General features: G+C 40.7%; 1 protein-coding gene across 6 annotated transcripts in view; it reads left to right on the top strand.

The window, feature by feature from the left end:
- LOC124148276 (solute carrier family 12 member 4-like) overlaps window positions 1-12,607 on the top strand; it is a 179,986-nt gene that overhangs the window by 150,043 nt on the left and 17,336 nt on the right. For all 6 annotated transcript variants that reach the window (XM_046519289.2, XM_046519288.2, XM_046519287.2 and 3 more), the window contains 11 exons: window positions 2,295-2,393; window positions 3,151-3,208; window positions 3,708-3,826; window positions 5,035-5,209; window positions 7,103-7,321; window positions 7,815-7,919; window positions 8,483-8,571; window positions 9,572-9,651; window positions 11,164-11,252; window positions 11,535-11,641; window positions 12,206-12,409. In XM_046519289.2, the coding sequence (XP_046375245.1) occupies window positions 2,295-2,393; window positions 3,151-3,208; window positions 3,708-3,826; window positions 5,035-5,209; window positions 7,103-7,321; window positions 7,815-7,919; window positions 8,483-8,571; window positions 9,572-9,651; window positions 11,164-11,252; window positions 11,535-11,641; window positions 12,206-12,409 (1,344 nt within the window). The remainder of the gene's footprint in view (window positions 1-2,294; window positions 2,394-3,150; window positions 3,209-3,707; window positions 3,827-5,034; window positions 5,210-7,102; window positions 7,322-7,814; window positions 7,920-8,482; window positions 8,572-9,571; window positions 9,652-11,163; window positions 11,253-11,534; window positions 11,642-12,205; window positions 12,410-12,607) is intronic.

Below are 12,607 nucleotides of genomic sequence, written 5' to 3'. Positions count from 1 at the left end.
TGTAACAGTCGGTATCCACACTGTTACAGGTCAGTATCCACACTGTTACAGTCGGTATCCACTCTGTTGCAGTCGGTATCCACACTGTAACAGTTGGTATCCACACTGTTACAGGTCAGTATCCACACTGTTACAGTCGGTATCCACACTGTTGCAGTTGGTTTCCACACTGTAACAGTTGGTATCCACACTGTAACAGTCGGTATCCACACTGTTACAGTCGGTATCCACACTGTTGCAGTCGGTATCCACACTGTAACAGTAGGTATCCACACTGTTACAGGTCAGCATCCACACTGTTACAGTCGGTATCCACAGTGTTACAGTGGGTAGCCTCACTGTTACAGTCTGTAGCCACACTGTTACAGTTGGTATCCACACTGTTACAGTAGGTAGCCACACTGTTACAGTCGGTATCCACACTGTAACAGTAGGTATCCACACTAATACAGGTCAGTAGCCACACTGTTACAGTTGGTATCGACACTGTTACAGTCGGTATCCACACAGTTACAGTAGGTATCCGCACTGTTACAGTCGGTATCTACACTGTAACAGTAGGTATCCACACTGTAACAGTAGGTATCCACACTAATACAGATCAGTAGCCACACTGTTACAGTTGGTATCCACACTGTTACAGTCGGCATCTACACTGTTACAGTCGGTATTCACACTGTTACAGTAGGTATCCACACTGTTACAGTCAGTATCCACACTGTTACAGTCAGCATCTACACTGTTACAGTCAGTATCCACACTGTTACAGTCGGTATCCACACTGTTACAGTCGGTAGCCACACTGTTAGTCGGTAGCCATCCAGTTACAGTAGGTATCCACACTGTTACAGTTGGAATCCACACTGTTACAGTCGGTAGCCACACTGTTACAGTCAGTAGCCACACTGTTACAGTCGGTATCCACACTGTTACAGTCAGTATCCACACTGTTACAGTAGGTAGCCACACTGTTACAGTCGGTATCCACACTGTTACAGTCGGTATCCAAACTGTAACAGTAGGTATCCACACTGTCACAGTAGGTATCCACACTGTAACAGTAGGTATCCACACTAATACAGGTCAGTATCCACACTGTTACAGTCGGTATCCACACTGTGACAGTCAGTATCCACACTGTTACAGTCGGTAGCCACACTGTTACAGTTGGTATCCACACTGTTACAGTTGGCATCCACACTGTTACAGTCGGTATCCACACTGTTACAGTAGGTATCCTCACTGTTACAGCCAGCATCTACACTGTTACAGTCGGCATCCACACTGTTACAGTCAGCATCTACACTGTTACAGTCGGTATCCACACTGTTACAGTCGGTATCCACACTGTTACAGGTCAGTAACCACACTGTTACAGTCGGTATCCACACTGTTAGAGTCGGTATCCACACTGTAACAGTCGGTATCCACACTGTTGCAGTAGGTATCCACACTGTTACAGTAGGTATCCACACTGTAAGAGTCAGCATCTACACTGTTACAGTTGGTATCCACACAGTTACAGTCGGTATCCACACTGCTACAGGTCAGTATCCACACTGTTAGTTGGTATCCACACTGTTACAGTCGGTATCCACACTGTTACAGTTGGTAACCACACTGTTACAGTCGGTATCCACACTGTTACAGTCGGTATCAACACTGTTGCAGTAGGTATCCACACTGTTACAGTAGGTATCAATACTGTTGCTGTAGGTATCCACACTGTTGCAGTAGATATCCACACTGTTACAGGTCAGTTTCCACACTGTTACATTCGGTATCCACACAGTCGGTATCCACACTGTTACAGTCGGTATCCACACTGTTACAGTCGGTATCCACACAGTTACAGTCAGTCTCTACACTCTTTCAGTCGGTATCCACACTGTTACAGTCAATATCTTGTTATAAAAAGATCTTTGAGAAGAGTAACAATGATAGCTATCTTAAAGTAATGTGTTATGGTTTACCGAGCTTTTGGTGTCTGTCCTGTGTGACTGTATAACTTCCCTGTACATGCTGGCCCTACAACAGGACAAGGAATTCTTTTAACACTTATAACTTGTTCTTCCCTTTAACTTCAAAGCAATCACTACCATTTCAGTGTTCTTAAAAACACCCCCTCTAAAATCGATATGTATTTTCAATTTAAATGTATTTCTTGTGAAAAATCTTTGAAAGGTAATGAAGCAACAAAATCAATCGTCAACACGACCACATGTCCTTTGAAGCTCTCATCTATCATCATTAGTGGTGCTCACAGCTCACCCTTGACCCTGCATATTTTTCAGGCATCATGGCCGGTTCCAACAGGTCGGGCGACCTTGCAGATGCACAGAAATCTATTCCAGCAGGAACCATAGCTGCTATTTTAACCACTTCCGTCGTGTGTATCCTTCAGAGAGATAACTGCTTTTTGGATTTCTTCACATAAAAATATTTCATGGGAGGAGAGATATATTTTGGTAGTATGAGGGCAGGGCAGACTTGGTTGAATCTTGCTTGAAGTCTGCACCAATATGGAGTTAAGACAAGCTATCAAGTTGATACAATATACCTCCATACGGAACCAATTCAGGAAGGTTTGACCATAGACTACATTAGGCGACCAATTGGGACATGCGACAAGTAGTTTGGCACCAATAGGTACAATTAGATTTAGTATTTTAAATTATTAATGTTTTTACGGGGAATAAAACCATGTTGGTGAAAATGTATATGTTTTTTTTTTGCCCAATAGTTGTGTTACACTGTGAAATGGCTGTGTTTGTGATACATGATTTTTGTTATTTTTAACCAGTGACCATATACCGATATATGGTCTCTATTTTAGCTAACCATCATGTCCCGAGGTTTTGGTCAAATTCTTTTGCTGAATCGTGATTGTCCTTGAATGTCCTTGATATGAGAATGTCTGACCATGAAACAGTATTTCATAATATTCTAGATGTGAATCATGTGACAAAAACTTTCAGATTTTAGTTAATCCAATTGTTGTTTCTTAAATTTCATGTATATCATAAAAACTGTCCTGAAAATCAATCTTTACCTGATTGAAAACAAATATACCATACCTGCAAACTTTAAAGAATGAACAGTGAATATTTTCAAATCCTTTGCGTGAATATCAATCCTCAACTGGTTCAGATATCAGCTCGGTGCTGTTCTTTGCGGCTTGTATTGAAGGTCATCTACTTAGAGACAAGTAAGTGAGGGAGGAAAATTAAATATGAAAATCAACCTTGGCTATTCTTATTGTTTCAACTATACATCAAACCAAGTGTCATTTGATTTGCAACGATGTCCCCATACAAATACAAAGGTCCCATGCTTGCTGTGACAGCCAGGTGATGAGGATCGGGTGATTACTGACTGCTTGATTGTCATCGTTGATAGGGTTCAATGTTCCTTATGCAGTCAACCACTGGTTTGTGCAAGTAATTTTTATTATTTACAGTGGGATGTAATATTCCTGGAATATTTCTCACTCAGGTGTCAAACCAAATTCTCTCACACACTCAGCCATGTATTTGCTTATTAAAGTGAGATATTGGTCAGAATTCTCTATACTTCTGTATGTGTGGCCGAGTAGCATGAAGTTTTGATAAGAAAATAGGTAAGTTTAAACGTCTGGACAGGAGACACTTCATGCTTGAGTTTTGTGTGGCTTCTGTGTTGTCTTATGTTGTGGGTGATGTTTGCAGGTATGGAGTCAGTATAGGTGGGAGTCTGCTGATCGGGACACTGGCCTGGCCGAATGAGTGGGTCATCATGATAGGTGCCTTCCTGTCCACACTCGGGGCGGGGCTGCAGACTCTCACAGGTAACACACACCTTATACTGCGGTAGTAGACCATGGACAAAGTTGAGATTGACGATTGCTTGAAGAAATCAACTTGATACGTTCCAGTTGAGATATAATTAAATATCTCAAGGAGATGTATTATGCCATAGAGATATATATCAAGTAGTCAAATATTTAGTCTAAAAAATAAAGTTATCTTATTATGAATATATATCAACAACAAAATTTAAAAATCCAAATGAAGCCCAGAACAAAGCTTAAATTCAGAGTAGAGGCAGTATTGACTTGCCAGATCATTCTTGACTTGAGACTCATTTTTTTTATTTATTCTCTAGGGCTAGGACTAAGACTATCAAGCAACATCCCAAAGAGATTTATCATGCAATATCACGTGGAGATATATTGGTGTAATATATTACATGGAGATATATTGGTGTAATATCACATGGAGATATATTGGTGTAATATCACATGGAGATATATTGGTGTCATATCACATGGAGATATATCATATATTATCCCAAAGAAATCTATCCTGCAATATCATATGGAGATATATTGGTGTAATATCACATGGAGATATATTGGTGTAATGTCACATGGAGATATATTGGTGTAATATCACATGGAGATATATTGGTGTAATATCACATGGAGTTATATCATGTGTTATCCAAAAAGAATCTATCATGCAATATCACATGGAGATATATTGTGGAATATCACATGGAGATATAGTTTCATGGGGATATATCATGCAATATCACATGGAGATATATCATGTTTTATTTTATACCTAGCTATCTACTATATGAGGCATTTTGCATGTCGATAGAGAAAGTCATATCACAGGGGGTGTAATAACCAGACCCTTATTACACCTCTGCCAGGCTGATACGACTTATCAATATATTTTGAATGGGGGATCAATATCAACCCGGGTTATAAGAAATTGGAGCTACATCCCTTATAGATTTATTATAGATACAAATAGATACATTATACAATTTGATGTTGTTAAAATTGACAAAAAGTATATTATATGGCAGTTTTCATATCATAGCCCACATCATGTGGTGGCCTTGGGTTGATGGGGTATGATATGAAAACTGCTATGTTATAACCCCTAAATATCACATGGCGATATATCGTGCAGTATCACATGGAGATATACTAAGCAGTATGCTATGAACCCCATTGTTACCCATGTTTCCTGCTATTTTCAGGTGCTCCCCGCTTGCTTCAAGCCATTGCCACCGACAACGTTATCCCATTCCTGTCCATATTTAGTAAAACCACAAAACGTGGAGAGCCAGTGCGAGCCCTCCTGCTCACCATGCTGATCTCTGAGTTCGGTATCCTCATTGCCAGCCTGGACTATGTGGCTCCCATTATTACTATGTGAGTTATAGATCAACTGTAGTAGTAATAGCAGCAGTAACAATACGTGGAGATTTGTATTTTCCTCTCAACTAAGATGTATGTCATCAAGTGAAAATTGCTGTTTTCATGAGTGTTGCCATCTTCCCAAGGCAAGAGAGTTAACTGACTTTAAAAGTCCAGTTTCCACCCTTGCCGAACTAGGCTGTAATTACTGGGCTCGATCGTAGTGCCACCAGTGGCTATTGCGTGTTATGTCCTTTCTATGCCTCTCCTACTGACCAATCAGATCCAACCTCTCGTATCACTTGCATTTGCTTCAAACAAAACGGTGGCGCCCAGTCAAGACGATCTGATCGATAATCAAGATCTAAATTGTGATAAGACAAGTCTTACATCGCGAAGTGCATCAAATCACGTGAGCACCTTGCTTAAAAACATGAATAGATTTAGAAAATATCTGTTGACAACGAGTTAGCGGTGCACATGTTTTGCAAATGCTGCAGTCGACCGAAATCTGCATGACACTTTACGAACCGGATTTCGATTTCGGTGCGCAATTTTGATAGGACTATGCATAGACTCATTAGTCCAGCCAAAATGTAACTCCATAATACCAGCCTAGTTCGGCAAGGGTGGAAACTGGACTTTTATAGTCAGTTAACTCACTTGTCTCGGGAAGATTGAGTGTTGCATAAACAGACAAGGCTGATGTTCTATTTATTATGTACTTCAGTGTGAAAGACTGAGTTTTCTGAAGTTGAGAAAAGTGATATTTTCATCGCAGTGAACGTAACACTTGATATTTCACTGCAGTTAACATAACACTTTGATGGAACTGTTGTCATACAATAGTTACCTTCCATTAAATTGTCTCCCTTTATCGTAAGTGACTCGCCCGTACACAAACTGTTGATGTCCTTTTATGTTAGTTCCACATTGACAAGGCAAAATGATGACAGATGGTCATTTATGGAGTTAATATCACTTCTTGCCGTTTGTTATACTCTCGAAAATGTTTTCTTATAAACTGTTAATTTCTCATTTAACTCCTAAATCGAGACTGTTCGTTTCGCAAAGGTTTTTGTAACTTAACCAGTGTGTATTTTTTCGCTTCCAACAGCGGTCTCCTAGTTTTGAAAAATATTTTTTGTTAAAGTTGATTTTGTATATAATCGTATCTAAATGCATTATAAAGAATTTTTCGTGACTCTTAATATTTTTGGATACTTTAAAGATTGTGTAAGACTTTGCAAACATGAAACTACTTTTTAAAGAAGCAAACACAAGGGGTGGTGAACCGACCCTGTATGTTAGGTAGGGAGAATTCACATTTCAAGGTTTACATTTTTAATGAAATCATTTAATTTTCTGGTAGACACCTACACAAAAAGTATATGATAAACAGGATATGCCATGTCTCGTTAAATATGTTTCTCTCATCTCGTGACAGGAAAAGGAGATAATTTCACAAGTCTCCTTCAATATTTCATCACTAACTACATAATAGTTACAGTAATCCTAGAAAGTCATTCATTGTTAAAGAGGCTAGTTCAGCAGAATAATTGACCAAGTGTTACAAGTTGGGACAGTCAGCTCTTCCTCCCTTCAGGGTATGCAAGTTTTCATTCAGAAAAAGGTGTTGAAAAAATCTGCAAGTACCGAGTACACTGTTACACAATGAGGGGAAGGGACCAATGTGTATATATGCTCTTTCTATATTACAAATGTGAAAAGCATTAGAAGACCTACAGGATTGATGATGATGGCTTTATAACCATAACGACCACAACAACACCAGATTATGTTTGTTTTAAACATCCTAGGGGGTGGTTTGTAATTATGTAAAACATTGCGACATCTTGTACACTACGTGAATATTACAGCCCTTGTACCTCTGCTTGCTTCTGTCAGGTTCTTCCTCATGTGTTATGGCTTTGTGAACATGGCTTGTGCAATGTTGACACTGTTACGGACACCAAACTGGCGACCTCGGTTCCGCTTTTACCATTGGACACTGTCGTTGGTGGGGCTCACGCTATGCATTACACTGATGTTCATATCCAGTTGGTACTACGCCTTGACGGCCATCGCCCTTGCCTGCTGTATATACAAGTACATCGAATACAAGGGGTAAGTACTCTCAGGGTTGAAGGTGTCATTCACCATGTCAGCCATCGCCCTTGCCTGCTGTATATACAAGTACATCGAATACAAGGGGTAAGTACTCTCAGGGTTGAAGGTGTCATTCACCATGTCGGCCATCGCCCTTGCCTGCTGTATATACAAGGACATCGAATACAAGGGGTAAGTACTCTGAGGGTTGAAGGTGTCATGCACCATGGCAGCCATCGCTCTTGCCTGCCTTAAATATACATGGAACACAAGGGGTAAGTATAAAGGGTTAAAGGTAGCCATATCCCACACCTCTACTGAGGTATGGTGGAACAGATTTATGGGCTTTGCATTGAAATTCATTTCTTATACAAACTAGTGAGTGATCATCATGTACACCTGTGATGATTGACCTCAGAGAATTTACTAAAAGATGTTAAGTTATCATCTTTCAACTGATATTCTTTGTGCTGTGAAGACACCGAGTTCAGAAGCTTTGTTTTGATTCCAGTGCTGAGAAAGAGTGGGGTGATGGTATTCGAGGTTTAGCAATGTCTGCCGCTCGCTACTCACTGCTGCGACTTCAGGAAGGACCTCCTCACACCAAGAACTGGAGGTAGGGCTGTGTGGGAAGATACACCAACTCTTCTAATAAGGACAATGTTCGATGCACAAATTGTAGTTACATGTAATTGGGTTATTTAACTGAGGTTCCATATGACATGTGTACAGGTCACAGGGCAATGGGGTAGCCTTGTGGATACAGCGTTCGCTCGTCATGCCGAAGGCCTGTGTTCGAATCCCCACATGGGTACAATATTTGAAGCCCATTTCTGGTGTCCCCCGCCATGATATTGCTGGAATATTGCTAAAAGCGGCGTAAAACCATACTCACTGTATATGTCACAAATACACACGCAGAGCATTTCATTCAAAAGTACAAATTCTGGCATACTGCATCAGCTGGTGCCACCATTCATGGTCCTTTCTTTCCCCACTGAGGCTCATGAGCTGTCACAATGCAATGGGAAAAGTAGACAAAAATTTCGGCAATGGAAATTATTATCATTAATAGAAGTGATCATTTCTTTCCAATACATGTGTCACCTTGGATTTTATAACTATAGGAACCGCAGTGTTTTCCAGCCCATCCTGTTGCTAATGTGGAGTGTGTTTCAGGCCCCAGCTGCTTGTGTTGCTGAAACTGGATGACAACCTACAACCTAAATACCCAAAGCTTGTCAAATTTGCCAGTCAGCTGAAGGCAGGTGAGTCTGTGCACTGTGTGGAGTAACTGCTGTCTGAATACTATGTCAGAGAAGATCCTAGCCCTTCGATGTCAAGTAATGCAACTTTGGGACCAGTGCATTCTTATAAGGTGGTGCACAGTGCACAGGTCACAAATCAGGTGAAGTTAAGCAACGTCGGTCTAGGAGAGTATTTGGATGGGTGACCGCGTTCAGCAGCTTGATTCCTGAGAGTTTCTAGGACTTCGGTCCTGCCCCACACTAAAACACATGTACCACATGTGGTGTCTCCTTAGGCAAGTGACTTTGTTCAAAATGTGGCTCTGTTCACCCAACAGTGAGTGGGTACCCGGTAGGATGAGATGGTATTTTGGCTGTAAACCTTCTAGCACCTCACGGGCAGTTTGGGTTGTATACTCCCCAGGGAGCTGAGAATGAAAATCGTGTGCTCACTGATCCATTGACCGGGGTAATAATAGTGTAGCACCATGAGCATCCACTTGGTGAATGGAATCTGGCGCATTATAAATGCACTTATTATTATTATTATTATTATTCCTCAGAACATCAACAAAGCATTGAGAATGACATGAATCTGTAGATGTTTGGTGTCAAAACTGAAATGAGACCTCCCTGTGATGATTCTGGGGCCAAATTGATCCCATCCATTTAAATGGTGCCTTGTGTGGGTGGACACAAGTTTTGACCAACTCACAGGTGTTATACGACACCCTGCAGCTGATACACTTGATCCAGGTCTGACTGAAGGTCACATGGTCTAGCTGTGATGCAGTGTTGATACCAGACTAGTCACCCCATTCATTGACTCTGGCCTGTTCCAGGTCTGACTGAAGGTCACATGGTCTAGCTGTGATGCAGTGTTGATACCAGACTAGTCACCCCATTCATTAACTCTGACCTGTTCCAGGTCTGACTGAAGGTCACATGGTCTAGCTGTGATGCAGTGTTGATTCCAGACTGCTTCCTTATCACACTATTCATTAACTCTGATCTGTTCCAGGCAAAGGTCTGACTTTAGTCAACACAGTGATTGAAGGAACATTCACAGAAAAGTTTGCTGATGCTCAAGCTGCAAAGCTTGTGAGTATTGACCCTTACACAACAGTTGTCTTTCAGTTGAGATTTCCTTTATTATCCACATTTGGTTTAAAACAAGGGGTACATAATATGAACTGCACCATGAAGACATGTGAAAGACTATAAAAGTGCATTTAACCTAGAGTTATCTCCCTTATGTTATGTTTCATTGCAACTGCAGTTAATTTTGGTTGTTGGAAAATCCGATTAGGAATAGTATGCAGTATATATTATAACAAAGGCGCTGTGACCTGTTAGATGTGATTAATACTTGCTGTCATTTATAGAGAAGCACTAAAGTTCGTCTTGGTACGTAGACATCTTTTTTGGTAATAAATAGAGAATTATATTCGTGTTCATGTCATACTATGTTTATGACACAAGTGTCTGAATACCGGAATTTAGGCACGAGTGTCATAAACACAGTATGACATGAACACGAATATAATGCTCTATTTATTACCGAAAAAGAAGAACTTTAGTGCTTCTCTAGAAATGACAGCAAGTCGCAACTGCAGCGGAACCACAATTTGTCGAATGACAACAATCTTCAGCTATGACGTCGTTTCTAGTGTGACATCATTCCGACCTCACGTCACAATAAGATTCGAATGACATCAACAATGCCATCCAGATGAGGGAAACAATACACTGTTGTCTCGTGATGTGATATGACCCTAGGGCACATATGATTTTTTTTAACCCCAATATGTTTGCCCTCATAGGTAATAAAAGAAGAACTTATGGGTCATTATAATATTAATTGATCTATAATTACACCTTAACAAAAACATTCCTACCCTGAAAACCAATTCTTTATATTTTATAACCCTGACAATCACGTAGAAATATGATGATTGCCAATCAATACTTCTCTGCAGTGTATACACAACGTTCCTTCATCACCCATGAGTACATATGGTCGCTTTATGGTGTAGTCGCGTTTATAAAACCAACAAATCCAGGGAATGCCTGCATCCAGCGAGAGGGTGCGGTGGGGTAGCCTAGCGGTCAAAACATTTGCTCGTCACGCCAAGGACCCGGGTTTGATTCCCAACATCGGGACTACATGTGAAGCCGATTCTGGTGCCTCCCGCCGTGATATTGCTGCAATATTGCTAAAAGTGGCGTAAAACTATACTCACTCTCACTCTCTCTCTCTCTCACTCACTCACTCACTCACTCACTCACTCACTCACTCACTCACTCACTCAGGAAAACCAGTGAGTACTCAGACCAATGAGATCTCAGATTCCATCTCACAAACATCAATGTTTTTCATTTGACCTTGTGCTCTGCACAGTGTCAAGCAGTGGTAGAGTTCGGACAAAGTTATTGCATGAGTAGGGCTCATTTGACTTCCCTGAGTTATACACAGCTTCATTTCATTAACTGACTAATAGTAGGCACACATCACCTCTATACTGGCCCCATGTGTCATGGGTGATGGAGGGCAGTGTATACATTCCCCTGAAGGGTTTTCATAGATGAGTGTATGTTTTCCTGGAATTACAGACCCTGGACAAGCTGATAAAGGATTACGGTGTGAAGGGATTCTCCGATGTATTGATAGCCAGGTCCGTCACGGAGGGACTGTGTCATTTGTAAGTAGGAGACAACACTGTAAATATATGTAATGTTGAAACTGTACCTTTGTTAAATTAAGATGAAGTTTTATAGAAGCAAAATTTCACAGGTCGTTAAAGGTAATGATTTCACAATTTCGACCAATCGCAAGCAACTCGTGTTATTCGGGGACAAGCGGAATAGTGACTTGTGCCCCTCTCATGGCCATTTTCTTAGACTGGGTTCTGTCTAAGCACAAACGGGCATATTTAAAAGAATAGCTGCATAATGATTAACATATATTTCCTCATGTTTTACAGAGTACAGAACGCTGGTCTAGGAGGGTTGAAACACAACACGGTTGTGGTGGGATGGCCATATGGTTGGAGACACGACTCTGATGAAAGGAGTTACAAAGTCTTCCTGGGTAAATACCACAACAGACACACAACTTAACATGCCTGTTACCAACTGAGGAAAGTTTGTAGCAGTGCTCATAGTTTTACTTGACCAAATTATATTTTTAATTGAGAAACAAATATTAACCTTGCAAAATCCTTTGTTTCCCAACGTAGTGATATATTTGGCAGACTTGTCCAGAACTTCGGATAGTTTATACAGTGATATACTTCAGCTTCTGTTCTGGGTGCAGAGTTTGCCAGCCTTTATTTGATGCTGGATTTAATTTTTGTATGTTGGTGTATAAACATTGACTGAAAAATCTTCTGGAAGAATAACTCTTTGGAAACACTTTAAGGGGAACAGGCCATGTTAATGGGCATGATGGTGGATCCATGTTTCTTTCCTATTGTATAGCCCATGTTTAAAACTGTAAAAATAATATTGTTATGCCCAAATATGTTTGACAAATTTGTTTTTAAATATAACTTTGTATTTATGACTCACTGTGTATATATAATCTTGTTCTTGACGCTATTTGGCCAAATAATGCTGATGCGACAATTAAAGTTTAACTCCTTTCCTATTGCAGACACTGTGCGTAATGTGGGAGCTGGGCAGTTGGCCCTGTTGGTGTGTAAAGGTGTCACTATGTTCCCTGACAACGAGAAACTGCGTGGTACAATTGACGTCTGGTGGATTGTTCATGACGGTGGACTGCTGATGTTGCTGCCCTTCCTGCTGAGGATGGATCGATCATGGAAGAACTGCAAACTGAGGATCTTTACTGTTGCTCGTATCCTTTCATCGCATCTTGGATGGTTGTTGTCTGTTTTTTGTCCTACAGTCTTCATAAGGCAATAGGTCTGTTGATTCACCCTGAAAGTGTTATCTCCCTTTGATAAGGAAGAATGTTTGACCCTGATGGTATTGAGCAACTGCACGCCCAGCCAGACCCGGAATATCTCTTTTGAATATGTGTTGATATAAGATT

The sequence above is a fragment of the Haliotis rufescens genome, unplaced genomic scaffold, assembly GCF_023055435.1.
Source record: "Haliotis rufescens isolate VD_foot unplaced genomic scaffold, xgHalRufe1.0.p SCAF_19, whole genome shotgun sequence".
Classification (NCBI taxonomy): domain Eukaryota; kingdom Metazoa; phylum Mollusca; class Gastropoda; order Lepetellida; family Haliotidae; genus Haliotis; species Haliotis rufescens.
This window is presented reverse-complemented; position numbering and strand designations above follow the sequence as displayed.